Source organism: Sodiomyces alcalophilus, assembly GCF_042370955.1.
Source record: "Sodiomyces alcalophilus JCM 7366 unplaced genomic scaffold ACRALscaffold_1, whole genome shotgun sequence".
Taxonomy (NCBI): domain Eukaryota; kingdom Fungi; phylum Ascomycota; class Sordariomycetes; order Glomerellales; family Plectosphaerellaceae; genus Sodiomyces; species Sodiomyces alcalophilus.
In genome coordinates, this window is record NW_027263532.1 from 2,867,087 (window position 1) to 2,880,735 (window position 13,649).

General features: G+C 58.7%; 6 protein-coding genes across 6 annotated transcripts; 4 read left to right on the forward strand and 2 right to left on the reverse strand.

The window, feature by feature from the left end:
• Positions 1–236: 236 nt before the first annotated feature.
• ACRALDRAFT_2024293 (uncharacterized protein) lies at positions 237–2,552 on the reverse strand (the record flags this gene model as incomplete). The annotated part of the gene is made up of 2 exons (XM_071020207.1): positions 237–2,241; positions 2,320–2,552. 2 exons carry the CDS (start codon positions 2,550–2,552, stop codon positions 237–239), a joined length of 2,238 nt encoding a protein of 745 aa, XP_070879289.1.
• A 1,500-nt stretch (positions 2,553–4,052) lies between these two features.
• On the reverse strand, positions 4,053–7,437 carry ACRALDRAFT_1078944 (uncharacterized protein). The gene is made up of 2 exons (XM_071018839.1): positions 7,133–7,437; positions 4,053–7,022 (listed from the first exon to the last, which is right to left on the reverse strand). Exons 1-2 carry the CDS (start codon positions 7,256–7,258, stop codon positions 4,821–4,823), a joined length of 2,328 nt encoding a protein of 775 aa, XP_070879290.1. The 5' UTR covers positions 7,259–7,437; the 3' UTR covers positions 4,053–4,820.
• Positions 7,438–8,822: 1,385 nt separating this feature from the next.
• ACRALDRAFT_2068071 (uncharacterized protein) lies at positions 8,823–10,172 on the forward strand (the record flags this gene model as incomplete). Its single annotated transcript, XM_071022118.1, has 1 exon — positions 8,823–10,172. A coding segment is annotated over one exon (1,350 nt), but the record flags the coding sequence as incomplete, so codon positions are not given.
• A 747-nt stretch (positions 10,173–10,919) lies between these two features.
• On the forward strand, positions 10,920–12,326 carry ACRALDRAFT_2092571 (uncharacterized protein; the record flags this gene model as incomplete). The annotated part of the gene is made up of 1 exon (XM_071022597.1): positions 10,920–12,326. The coding sequence occupies one exon, from the start codon at positions 10,920–10,922 to the stop codon at positions 12,324–12,326; it is 1,407 nt and encodes a 468-aa protein (XP_070879292.1).
• Positions 12,327–12,508: 182 nt separating this feature from the next.
• On the forward strand, positions 12,509–13,419 carry ACRALDRAFT_2045704 (uncharacterized protein; the record flags this gene model as incomplete). Its single annotated transcript, XM_071021515.1, has 2 exons — positions 12,509–13,078; positions 13,145–13,419. A coding segment is annotated over one exon (420 nt), but the record flags the coding sequence as incomplete, so codon positions are not given.
• Positions 12,509–13,649, forward strand: ACRALDRAFT_1078942 (uncharacterized protein). Its single transcript, XM_071018838.1, has 2 exons — positions 12,509–13,078; positions 13,145–13,649. Exons 1-2 carry the CDS (start codon positions 12,935–12,937, stop codon positions 13,523–13,525), a joined length of 525 nt encoding a protein of 174 aa, XP_070879293.1. The 5' UTR covers positions 12,509–12,934; the 3' UTR covers positions 13,526–13,649.

The following is a 13,649-nucleotide window of genomic DNA, read 5'->3' on the forward strand; positions in this document are numbered from 1 at the left end:
AAAAAAAAAAACCTTTCCACTAGACGGCAATGGTATCCCCTCCTCATGTGAAAAGAATCCCAGGCCCCCATCTCATCAACGCCGGCCGGTCAACAGGCTAATATCGTCCGGATGCTTGACGACCATCGAACCACCAAACGCCACCCATCCTCGTTCCCGTCCATTTTAGCTTTCCCCCACCTGGAACGCCAAATGAATGCTCCCGACAGACTAAATTGTATACCCGGCGACCGACCTCAGACTCCAGTTCCTTTTTCCTCACCATCCCCTCTCGAGGCCACATCAAGGCCATACTCAGACCCATACACATTCTCAAGCCGCTCCCACCACTCCATCCCCCCCTGCTGCCCTTCCCCTCCATTGCTACTCCATCCGGCAGAGCCACGCGCCCTCCGCTGCTCTTCAAACTCGGCACACTCCCTATCCCTCCGCATACGCGCCAGGCGCCCATGAACATGCATCTCATCCTTCGTCGGACCGACCCCGGAATGTCCATGGTGATGCCACGCCCTCCAATCGAAGCACGTCCGCCGCGACCACGAGCCCATCCACTCCCCGCACCAAGGGCCAGATAACTCCTCGTCCGGGTGGTCCTTTGTGCGCTTTCGCCCGTACCGCCAGGGTTTCTCCCGGCTCGCGAACAGCGCTGCCGACGCGAATCCCTGGCCGGACAAGCTGATGAGGCTCAGCAGTACCAGGGCGTAGGGGGCGTAGCCGTCCGGATTCCGCCACTGCATCACGTAGGATATCAGGGGCGCCACCCACACCAGCACGTAGACGAGGGGGTACATGAAGAGGTAGAGTAACTGGCGCCGCATCTGGTCGCGCTGGTCCGCCATCGAGTCGGGCGCCTCCGTCTCCTCCGTCTGCGTTCCCCTCCCCTCCCCCGCACGGGCTCGGTCTGCCGTGCCGATGGACGACGCACTTTCACCGGCCAGCCACGGAGCGAGCGGGCAGGTGCAGTGGTGGCTGTGAGCGGGGTGGATATTGCCGAGACTGTCGGAGTGGGGCCTCCGAGTAGGATCCGTGCTCTCCCTTTGCCCGTGCTCTTCGTCGCATTGGTGCCTGCTACTGATGAGATAGGGGCGGTTGAAGTAGTCCGAACGGGTGGAAGTCGCCCTAGCCAGTGGACCATCCCCGAGCTCATCATCACTTCTACCACGCCGTGGATCACGGGCAGATTCCGGCAGGGGTGTCGGGGAAAGAGATGTGGTGGATTCGGCAATACTGTGAGCTGACGACGGATGGCTGACCGGGCAGGCGGCATGAGAAGCGGGTTGCAGGATGACCGGTCCAGCTTCGTCGTCGCCGAGAGGCGGAGGCGCCGCGTTGGGACGGTTCGCTGCCGCCACCGCGGTTGTCGCCGTACTGTGGCCAGGAGAAGGGGCCGCAGGGACATTTCTCGACCGGCGGCTGACGTCGGCCTTCTTTTTCGTGGACAATAAGATTGGCCATCTCCAGCGCCATCTTTCCTGGAAGAAAGACGGCTTCCAGGTGCGCCGCCGCCCATCGGATAGGTTGGCGGCTCTTTTCTGATCCGCAGGGCACGTCCCCGAAGACGCCGACGTCCCGCACTGTCGTTCTCCATTTGTTGCGGAGCACGGGGGTAACTCGGGTGCTGAGCGGGCGGGGTGGAGGTAAGCGAGTGGAGGGGTTGAAGGCGACGAGTCGGACGGACGTCGACGCTCCTCACCCCGGGCCCGTTCCCCCCCATGATCATGACAGCAGCCTCGAAAGAGGGACCAGTGCTGGCCTCGACCGCCGACCTGGTCGAACTTCCTCATGAGGAAGGTCACGTAAAAATAGATGGAACTGTAGAGAATAATGAGGATGGCGATGATCACGTAGCGCGGAATCCAACTGAGGGCCAGCCATGGCCAAGTAGCGGTCACGGGGAGGTTACAGAGGAGGCCGTCGCTAGCATAAGCCGGCTTGTTAATGAAGGCGAGCGAGGCGAGTAAGATGGGAACGACGCAGATGATAACGTAGGCTCCCCGCCGGTAGGGATATAAGCCCAGCTGGCCGGTGGCTTGCGACGGCTTGAAGACGTAGAGAGCTGTGTGGATGGCAACGTATAACACGGCAATGTCCGAAGCCTCGATGCCCAGGGATAGGATGAAGCCGTTGATTTGGCAAAAGACGGTTTTGGATTGGATGGGACCCATGGTGAACGCGACAATGGGGAAAATGAAAAAAGAAATGGCCTGTAAGCCGTCGGAGAGCATGAGGAGCATGATCAGCCTGCGCATGATGCGTCAGCCAGCCCACGGCGGAGTGAGGCTTGTTCGTTACAACAATGTGACGCCCGGGGAAACGCACTTTTGACGGAAACTCCTCCTCTTCATGCGGAAGAAGAAGTAGAGAACAATTGCCAAGGCGACCAAGGTGAGGAGGGAGACGGCCAAGGACGAAGATAGGCCAATGTGAATCTCGTGAGCGGTAAAGGCGTGCCATTGGTCATTCTCGGCATCATACCCGCCGCGGACAAGACCACGGACCAAGATGGTCGCAGGCCTGGAAGGGGACGACGCCCCTCTGGAGTGTGGCGGCATGGCTATGGCGGCGGATCGCGGGGAGTGGCATACCTCTCCTCGCAACCAAGTGATGATACGGATTTCCTCATAGGGCGCGCATTCAAGGCAGAGCCGCTCGACGTTGGCGATGGTACCGCCGGGCGGTGTGGCGGCTGGTAGTGCGCGGGTTATGTGAAAAATCGAACTCTGGTGGAACAATATTTTGAGAATCAATAGTTCCTCTCCTTTTTCGATCTTGTCCGTCCCAGTTCAGTGAGACGAATACGAATATAATGTTTGCCCGTCCAAGATGAAGCCCTTGGAGGCGAAAGCTCCCCCGGGTTTGGAACGGGTTGTCAATGGGCGGACGGGCCCGGAGATCTTGGTTGCGTCAGGTGGGTACCACCCGGTCTTGCGTAATTTAATTGACGAGTGCAGGTTTTATTCCCCGGTGGTAAACGATAAAACGACGGACAGGAAACGGAAAGGGAAAGGCCCTGGATCATTGATGTTTCAGCGGATGTATGTCTGTTGCCGTCAGTCGTTCGAGTCTGGTCAATCGCCTACCGACGTCGACGTCCAACGGTAGGCCAGGGCCGGTGTGCTTGGCACTGTAGTCGCAAGGTGTACAACGTAGAATTCCACGTGTGGGGAAGACTGACGATGAAATATTCGTACCATGAAAATTTCAAGCCTCGATAGGCTCCGCAATTTTGCTGACGATGCAGAGTTGATGATGACACGAACAACAATGGAAGGTTGGGAACATGAGAGACATAGGGCTGGGCTAAGACGGGGCTCGGGGGGCACAAGGTACGGGCCAACTTGACGAGAAGCTCTGGAAGAACCGGCCGGTCACCAGGTGGGAAGTCGGGGAGAGACTGCAGCAAAAAGTCGTCGGCTAATAGGTGGTATGCGACATGCGAGGTACGGTACGTTGTACGGTGTCTGTACGTGTAACGCCATGGACGACGTCACCAGCATCTGAGAAACATGGCAGGTTAGTTCAGCCGATGACAGTGAGCCGGTGCAAGCTAGTGCCCGCCCGGTGGCTTGACTAGAGACTTCGAACCGAGCCCGGATGCGATAACGAGATGGTTAGGAATATTCGTATGACCGTTTGCTGCGGATCGGCACACCAGGAATGACAAGAAGGAGGCGGTATGGTATCACTCCCGCCTTGAGAGGCTGACTTGAGCCAGCGGGGTGGGTGCAAGACAAGTCCAGTCCGGTTGTGGGTTGGGTTGGGCGGTTGCCGGTTGGCCAGGAAAATGACACGACTTGCTAGTGTCTGAAAGCACACACCGTTGCTTTCGACCCCGTCGAAGAAAAGAAAGCGGTGACGCCTATCGACGATGGAGCATCTGCTTGGGAAAGACGGGGAGGGCCTTTTCGTAACGGCGAATACGGAGAAAAAAAAATAGGGCAATCGTGTAGGCTGCATGTCCCAAATCTGCACCCTTGTCATTCCCGCTCCCCGGCTCAATGGAACGGGAATGTTTCCGATCGGCTCGTCGATGTGCCGAGCATGGTTGGCACGGCTCTTCCTGGCCTAGAGGACGCGAGCACTGGCAGTTAAGTAAGACATGATTGAGAGACTGGGCCAAAAGAATGAGGACACAGGGTGCCAATTCTGACTCGAGCGTCAGTGAGCAGCGCACAGACAGCTAAGCGCCGTTCACCGCTACCGAGGACTTTCATTTTACCGACTGTTTGTCATGCGGAATGCCAAGGCAAGAATCGTGGTTCCTTTCAAGGGCAATGCAGACTGAGGGCGAGTATGGAAAATGGAGGCGAGTATGGAGATGGATGTGGGAAGGATAAAGGGAAGAAAGACCCTGGCGCGGGACACTGGGGCGGGGTAGGGGAACGCGTAAGCAACAGCCACAGTGGCTGGGGAAGACTGCCGCCACTCTCGTACACGTGACCTCGTGGGCATCAAATACTTCGTAAAGGGCGTACTCTGTATTATATAACAACCCCAGTTGAACTGACGGAGAGGCTCAAGACTGGAATGGATTATTTTCAGGACACTACTTGAAGTCACGGCCCAATAATGTGAAAAGCCAAGTCCTGGTCCAAAAGAGAAAATAAAATAAAAAATCAGGGCCCACGATCTACAGCCCTTTTCAACGCCCAACACTCCAAGGTGATCCGTCCTGCCCTGCCATACCATGGGTATAGATGCGTATGTACATCCAGAAATTGAAGAGAACCAGTGGAAAAAAGAAGAGAAAAAAGACAAGAGGAATGGGGAAGGGAAAAGGAGTAGGAAAAGGCCCCGTCATTATACATCGTCACTCTTCCCTACTCCCCCGCCATCTTCTCCTCGTAAAACTCAATCGTCAAGGCCGCCAAGAACCCCGGGATACACCCCTTGTCGTGAACCCAATACTTGATATGGTTCGAAATCTTGGCCGCAAACGGGCTCCGCGGGCCACCGCCCACCTTCATCGTCCCGCGCTCCCCGTCAAACACAATGCTGTTCTCGTGCTCGTCCGTCCGGGACGGGTGGTACTGCGACTCGACGCGCATCTTGCCGTTGGGCATAAACGTCACCACCCACCCCATGGTCGAGAAGACGGCCTCCTTGAACTCGGCCGACTTGGCCCCCCACACCTCGCGCAGCCGGCGCGCCAGCTTCTGCGCGCTCGCCGTCTCGGCCCGCGCCTCGTCCACCTCCCGCCGCGCCGCCGCCAGCTGCGACGCCGGCACCGTCGGGAACCCGTGCGCCCGCCGCGGGTCGCGCATGTGCGCCACCAGCTCCGCGTTCTCCGCCTGCAGCGCCTTGAGCGTCGCCACCTTGACCCGCTCGTAGTCCGACGTCGGGTTGGACCGCAGCGCAAGGATCCGCGTCTTGGACGACGACTGGAGCGCCTGCACCTGCTCGCGCGCCACCGACAGCTCCTTGGTCGCCAGCGCGTGCTGGGACTGCAGCGCCGAGAAGTCGTCCTGCAGCTTCCGCTTCTTCCTCGTCAGTTCCGCCAGCTGCTCCGCGAGGGCCGAGTTGGCCGCCTCGCGGTCGTCGTCGTTGTCGAGGCGTGGCCGCTTGTTGCCCGGGGTCGGTGTCGATTCGGCAGGTTCCCGGGAGGATAGCTCCGTGTGTAGACTTTGCACTTCGGCCTTGTACTGGTCCACGAGGTCCTCGAGTTCTTGGATTCGTTTTGCCTTTTCCTCGTCAAACTGCTCGGGCTGGAACGTCACGTCTTCCGTGTCGAACGTCTTGAGCTGGGCTCGGAGGTACTCGACTTCCTTGGCCGCCAGGGCCCGCTGCCGCTCCAGCCGCAGGCGCATCTTGTCCGCGCTGGAGGCGCTGGCGCTGACCTTGGCCCTTTCGACCTCGGACTTGAGCCTCGACACATCCGTCTCCAGCGACTTGATGGTGCTTTCCTGCGCCGCCAGCTCGGCCTGGAGCTCTCCCATCTTGTCCATGAACGAAGCCGATGTGAGCCGCTCTTGGACCAAGGCTCGCGCCACGGCCTCGGGCGAGTCGAACTCGAGGTCGTCGTCGCCCGATTCGTTGGTACTTTTCAGGTAGGCCGTCCACGCTAGCCTCTCGTCCTCGAGGCGTTGGCGCTGCATACGCGTCTCGGCAAGCTCGTCCTCGACGGTGCGGAGCGCTTCCAGCTTGCGCTGTAAAGAGCGTTTCTCCTCCTCCACCACCTCGACGGCTCTCGTGACTTGCCGTAGGTGCTTCAACTCGGCGAGCTGTTCTCGATTGGTAGATTCTAGCGTTCTGATGTGGGTGACTTGCTCGGAGAGTTCCTTCTTGATGATGGCCATGGTCTCTGCGTCGCCCGTCTGGGCCTTGAGACGCAACACTTCGGCCTCCAAGTCTCCCATCTGGTTGTCTTTTTCCGCGAGTTGTGCCTGGACCTGCTGTAGGGCTGCTTCCCGTTCTTGTCCCTCCTGCTCCATCTCCCGTGTTGCTTTCTGCGCCGCCTGCAGCTGCATTTCGAGATCTGTCATTTTCTTTTCGTTGATGCGAGCCGCCTCGTCCTTGGCCGTCGCCAGATCCTCCAGCTGCTCTTGTAGGAGGCGAGCCTCCTCTTCGGCGTCACGGACTTTCTTTTCCCAACTCAGCTTCTCCTGGCTGGACGACTCCCTCATCTCGTCGAGTTCGTGCCTGGCCGCCTCCAGCTGGCGCAGTGCCTGGGACTTCTCCGACTCGGCGGCTTGTTTGGCGGTGAAATCGGCCTGCGCACGCCGGCGCTGGTCTTCCATGTCGGCATTGTGGCGGGCGTCGGCCATCTGTTTCTCCGAGTCGAAGGTGCTGATGGTGTAGCGCAGGGCGCTGACCTCGGCCTTGAGCTCCTCGATGACATGACGCTGCGATTCGTATTCCTGTGCGTCGGCCGGGGCGAGGTTCTCTTTGGAGCTCTCTCTAGACACGGCACGCGCGGGTTCGGTAGCAACCGCATGGGCTTGGCTGTGGCGGGACGATGGTCGCTGGGAGGGGCTTTCGGCACCGGTAAAGAGATTATAGCTGGGTTGGGTAGCTCGGAATGTCTAAGAGGTTGGAACAATAGTGGGTTAGTTTGCTGGTTCTGCACTGTTTCCTTTCCCAACTTGGCGACATGGGAACCAAAACCCGAGCCTTTGTGTGCTCCAAGACATACCCTGGATTCGCGGAGAAAGTTGGGTCGGGGTAGAGCAGAGCCACTGCTGGCGCGAAACCGACCAGACAGCGAGCTCCGTGCACTGCGTGCGCTGGGGGGATCACCGGACGGAGTGTGGGGTCTCATGGCTGGAATTCGCAAGTCGACGACGCGTCCAAGCAACGGACGACGATGTTTGTTTGGCGGATTCGACGAGACGGGAAAGGTCCGGGGTGGAATTGGAGACGTGGTCACGTGATGTTGTTGCGCTGGCGTCCTGAAACCATCCTTGGCGCTGTCACGGTACCCTGGACCGGAACTTACAGACACCGATCCCGACTGACCCCGTTCCGAACTCGGTCGTTCCAGCGTGAGGTCGATGGGACAAGGCATTTCCCCATCAATTGATGAGGAATCAGCTCTGGCGGGGACGGGCAATGAATGTCCTTTGGTGACCGAAGCCCAATTGATGGTAGGAAGTTAAGGAAGTTACCTAGGCCAACTCATGGGTTTCGTTGCTTGCTGACTATGTCTCGGTCCCTGATTTATATTCCTTTATTGTTTCTAGTTCTCTTTGTTCTTGCTTTCCTTCCGACACCAAACCTCCTTCTTTCTTTCTTAGTAGGGCCCTTTATATTATCAATGTTGGTTGCTAGCTTGGTGAACAGGTGATGAGCTTGGAATGATGTACCGGTACATGTGCCCTATCCCGGATCCGTACGTGTACCTTTCCAAGTACTCCGAGGTCCCTGTCGCTGTAATAGCACGGACCGCGTCCCGACCCGTGCTCATCGACCAAGGTAGGAGCTCCCGTCGTGGGATTTTCTCGTCTCATCCAGAAAGCATTCCCTCTGTCCATTGCCCCTCCACTTCCCTCCCACGGACACTCATTCTTTTACAACTGCTATCCACACCAGAAATTGACCACCAAAGCCGCCTGTCCACTTCGAGACGTCTAAATCTCTCCAGGTTCCCTGTACAGGGCAGCCTTTGTCCTCGTCTCGCAAGTCCCCGTGCCGCCGTGTGCCGCCCCGATCCGGCGAGCTCGACTTCTTCGCCTTTCGCCCCTTGTCATTCCCACCGTGCCGACCGCCCCGAACAAGAAACACATGGCCTGTTTCCGTTCCTGATTTCCTCGCCGCTGCCTCGGGCTGGCAATGCCCCTTAATTATCACTTGTCCGTGTCCGCCATCAACTACGGTTATCCTTCGACACCAGTGTATCCGGACACCACACTGCGGCATCCCAGAGACCACTCCGACCCTAGCCATACGTGAGCCGCCGCCGTTATAGAACAACCCACGAGCCCTCATCTTTAACTGGCCGAACATCCCTTCGTTCCCGAGGCGCAAACCCGCGAAGAATGTCGACCCGCCTCGTCCCTCTCCCTCGGAAGGGAGCCCTTCCCATTCGCAGCGCCTTCTCCCGTCCGATCTACCGTACGAACAATGTGCTCCCACGTCCTATCATCATCATCACACGCGGTTATTCAGAAAGACTTGAAAAGAAGGGCGTCGAGGAAAAGACGAAGGAGGAGTCGAGGCCTACTACCCAGGAGACCCCCCAACCTCCCGAGAATGGCAATGTCAAGACAAATAGCAGCAGCGCCGCGAAGAACCGTGATGGCGATGCCGAGAAGCCGCCCGCCTATACCCCCTATGTCCGCCGCGGTTCCGCCATCAACTTCGCCTGGCCTGGTCAGGAACACTTCCAGTCAGACCGTCGCGACGGCCCTGCGTTGTCGGCCGATAATTGGGAGGACCATGCCGACGCCAAGCTCGAGGAGTTTACCGAGCTGCCCTACAAGCTCTTTGGCACCAACCAGCACATGGAATTCCACGCAGAGTTCAAGAAAGAGCTGACCCAGCTGTTGCGCTCGTACCGCGCCCCCATCATGTACGCCTTCGCCTACGGTTCCGGAGTCTTCCCCCAGGCCAAAGCGGGCAGTCGTGCGGTGAGCGACGAGGAGTACCGGGCCGTGCACCCCCACCCGTCGGCCGCTCTCAAGGAGGTCCAGGCTTCCGGCCCTCGGTCCATCGACCTCATCTTCGGTGTATCCCACACGCAGCACTGGCACTCCCTCAACATTCGCCAGCACCCCGACCACTACTCCTCCCTGAAGCGATTGGGCTCCGGCCTCGTGTCCGTCACCCAGGACCGCTGGGGCGCCGGCGTCTACTTCAACCCCTATGTCACCCAAAACGGCATGCAGATCAAGTACGGTGTCACTACTCTCGACAACCTCTGCACCGACCTCCTCTCGTGGAACAACCTCTACCTCGCGGGCCGCCTGCAGAAGCCGGTTAAGATCCTGCGGGACCACCCCCGCGTCCGCCTGGCCAACCAGGTCAACCTCCTCTCGGCCGTCCGCGCCGCGCTCCTCCTCCTGCCGACCCACTTCACCGAACGCGAGCTGTACGCCACCATCGCCGGCCTGTCCTACCTGGGCGACCCGCGCATGTCCCTCCCGACCGAGAGTCCGAGCAAGGTGACCGACATTGTCGACAACAACATGCTCGCCTTCCGCCAGCTGTACGCCCCGCTCATCGAAACACTCCCCAACGTCGACTTTATCGGCACCACGCCGGGCAATCTGGCGTCCTCGTCCCCGGACCCCGACGAGACGTTCCACCTCGAACAGGACATGGACCCCATCAAGCGCGGCAACATGGTCCGGCGCCTGCCCAGCGCCTTCCGCACGCGGCTCTACTTCCAGTACCAGAAGAAGTTCATGGTCCCCGCCAGCGAGTTCGACGCCATGATCCAGCAGACGGCGCGCGACGAGGCCGAGGCGGTCGCCTCGGGATCGTCGTCCTTCAAGTACTCTCAGGGCGGCGGCTTTGAGCGTCGCATCGCCAACGATGATCCGGCCGAGCTCCGGTCCATTGTCCGGCGCGTGATCCAGCAGACGGTCTATTGGCCCGCTGCCGCGCAGTCGATCAAGGGCATCTTCACTGCCGGTCCGGTCCGGGCGACGCGCTACATGCTTGAGAAATGGCGCAAGTACCGGGCCGGCAAGGCCAAGCTCGCTGCGAAGAGCAAGTCGGACGAGGAGAAGTAACCGCTTTCCTCCCTGAAGACCGTTCTCTGTTGGTCCGGTCCACCGACAAGATTCTTTTTGTCTTTTTTTTTCCTCACACCTTTTCCTCCAGATACCTCTTGGTGTCTTCGTCTCGATTGCATAGCATGGGTACTATATAGGAGCCGAGGCATAGATAAGAACACGGAATGGAAAATGGCGGACATTTTTACTTGTATATAACCTTAGATTTATCCACGGAATGTCTGGGCGTTGGCGGGGTTCGATCCAGCCGTCATGCTGTATAGTAGGCAACCAAAGTCATCGGTAAGGCGTCTTCACAGACGAGATGGAATCAGTGGTGGCAGAAGTTCATACCTAGTACCTCAGCCAACAGATCCGGTCGGCTTGATACGCAGAGTTGAGTGTAGGTACCAAGTACGACAGGCTTAACTCGAGAGACTTTTAGCCTGTCGCATCCATGTACATTTCCAGTTCCTGGATTACTTCTTTGCGTTGACACGCAAGTACCTTTGACAGGTATGTACGTGAGTCTGGGTACCTGTGATAGGTGCGTCGCAAGTTGCCATCTTCCGTCACTATCTATACCGTGATACTTTGTCGCATCTTGCAACCTCTGCATGCAGTGAGACATACGACATACATACAGTCTACTGGCTAGAGTCATGGGATCAGACCGACTACATGACCATCTAGTCCAATGTTGATTCAACGCACCCAACCACCCCCTCATTGACCTCCATCAACACCGTTGTTCCCTTAGCCGCCATGGACTCGCCTCTCGTCTTCCGCGGAACTGTGATCCATTCTCTACATCTCACTCAGCTCGAAATCCTAGAAGATGCAACACTTATCATCAACGCCGACGGCCGCATCGCCGCCTTTCAGAAATCATCCGCCCGAGGTACACCCGAGCTACGCATCCCTGCCGGGGCCAAGGTCCATCAACTCCCCCCCGGCGACTTTCTCATCCCCGGCTTCGTCGACACGCACAACCACGCCCCGCAATGGCCCATGCGCGGCCTGGGCCAGGGCCTTCACATCCTCGACTGGCTGGACCAGGTCACCTTCCCCGTCGAGGCGCGCTTCTCCGACGCCTCGTACGCCCGGACGACGTACGGGCAATGCGTGGGCGACTTTCTCCGCCACGGAATCACAACCGCCTCGTACTACGGCTCCCGCCACGCCGAGGCCACGCGTATCCTGGCCGACGTTTGTCACGAGAAAGGCCAGCGCGCCTTTGTGGGGAAATGCAACATGGACCGCAACGCGCCCGAGTACATCCGCGAGGAGAGCGCCGCCGCGTCACTCCGCGAGACGGACGAGTGCGTGCGGTACATCCGCGGCCTCTCGGGACGCGGCGGGGGCGAAACGCGCGGCGGGGAACAACGACAAGAAGCGCTCGTCCAACCCATCCTGACGCCGCGGTTCGCCATCAGCTGCACGCCGGAGCTCCTCAAGGGCCTGGGCGAGATGATGGAGCGGGACGACACGCTCGCGATGCAGACGCACTTCAACGAGGCGGAACAGGAGATCAGGGCTACCAGGGAGCTCTTCCCGGGGTACGAGAGCGAGGCCGATCTCTACGAGGCCTTCGGGCTGCTGGGTAGACGGTCCGTTCTGGCCCACTGCACCATCATGACCGACTATGACAAGGCACGCCTGGCGGCCCTGCGATGCGGCGTGGCGCACTGTCCTGTCGCCAACATGACTGTCGGCGGGGGTTTCATGGTCGCGCCGGTCCGGGACTTTCTCCGGCGGGGGATCAAGGTCGGTTTGGGGACCGATAGCGGCGGAGGGTGGGCGTCGCAGATGTTGGCTGTGATGCGGCAGGCCATGATCGCTTCCAATGCGAGGGCGGTGATGGGAGGGGCCGGAGACGATGATGACGATAATGAGGCTCCCCTCTCGTTAGAGGAGGTGTTTTACCTGGCCACGCTGGGTGGAGCGGGAGTCCTCTGTCTCGAGGACCAGATTGGGAACTTTGAGGTTGGGAAGCAGTTTGATGCGGTGTGGGTCACGACATCGAATACGTCGTTAAGGCCGGTCATGACGCCGCGGGAAGAAGGCGATTCGCTCAAGACCACGTTTGAAAAGTTTGTCATGACGGGGGACGATAGGAACATGGCACACGTGTACGTTAGGGGCCGACGGGTAGCGGGAGCTGGGGAATAGGCAGAAGGTCAGCACGAGAGTGCATGGGACCTCGTTTTCTCGTCATAGTCTGCTGCGCCACACTCGTACAGCGCCTCAATTGACACCCAGTGGCTGAGCTTCACTTCCATGTTCCCTTCTCAAATGTCAACATGGAAATACGGGCGTCCCCCAACAACCCAAGTCACCTGGCCGTCGTCATCCAGCCAACCTGTAATCAGCATTCCCTCCGCCGCAAAACAAGACGACGACACGACCACAAATCAACTACACTAGACAAAACATTGTCCTTCTCGGTTCTTCTTGATCTACCTTGGCAAACCATTAGACTGGCCTGCTTCGAATGTGCCTCGGACGGGAAAAGACGCGGTAGGGCAGCTCGCCCGCCTCCACGACGACTGAATGCCGTGCTCCCTCTCACGGCACCCATTACACACGCCTTTGATGTGCAGTTTCTTCGATTCTCGCCTTCCTTCTCGTCGCCATCGCTACAGACACGACTAGACCTTGACTATTCTTCCGCCATCGACCCAGATTGGATATCGGCGAGAGCATCTGATATCCCCACGACCAGCCTCCTTTTCTTTTTTCCAAGACCTCAAAATCTCCGCCATCCGACATAGTCCATCATGACCCGTCCAAGGTTACCCATGTTATACGGCATATTCCAGTTCTGCTGTCGCCTCGTCCTCGTCGTCGTCGAAGTCTGCGCCCTCGCCTCCCTCATCACCCTCTCCCGCTATGGCGAGAGCTTACCTTTAGGCTATGTAGCCGTACGTTCTTCCTCTCCCCACCCTCCCCCCTCCTTGTTTTCCTCGCCTAAAACTGACCATCCCCAGGTCCTCTGCGGTATCCTCTTCTCCATGACCGAAATGGTCACCCTCGCCAACTCGACGCACCAGATCCCCCGCCTCCGCACCGGCATGCTCATGATAATAGACCTCGTCCTCTGCGCCCTCGGCATGGTGTCCTTCTTCTACTTTATGATCAGCTCCCGCTGGCGTCCCGAGCAAGGCGCCAGCTGGCCCCGACACGACCCGTACCGCGACGACAAGGCCGTCTGGGCACCCTGGTACGCCTGGCTCCAGCTCACCGCCGCCATCCTCCACTTCTTGTGCATGATCATGCACTGCGTGGACGCCTGCCGCCAGTCGTCTCTGGATCATCATAGGAGGCGCGAGAGACGGCGGCAAGCGCAGCGGTTGCAATGGGGTCTTTGAAGAGCTTGTGCCGTCCATCTTGGGAAGCGAAAATATCCTGGGGTTCATGGGGAGGAATCAAAAAGGAATCTTGTTAGTTGGTGTTAGTTGGGTCTGCGGTTATCTTTCTTTTCTTTTCTTTTTT

Coding starts and splice junctions, on each gene's coding strand:
- ACRALDRAFT_1078944 (XM_071018839.1), bottom strand. CDS start 7,258: ATGAGACCCCACACTCCGTCCGGTGATCCCCCCAGCGCACGCAGTGCA. Junction 7,023..7,132: donor ACTTTCTCCGCGAATCCAGG/GTATGTCTTGGA, acceptor CCAACCTCTTAG/ACATTCCGAGCTACCCAACC.
- ACRALDRAFT_1078942 (XM_071018838.1), top strand. CDS start 12,935: ATGACCCGTCCAAGGTTACCCATGTTATACGGCATATTCCAGTTCTGC. Junction 13,079..13,144: donor TACCTTTAGGCTATGTAGCC/GTACGTTCTTCC, acceptor GACCATCCCCAG/GTCCTCTGCGGTATCCTCTT.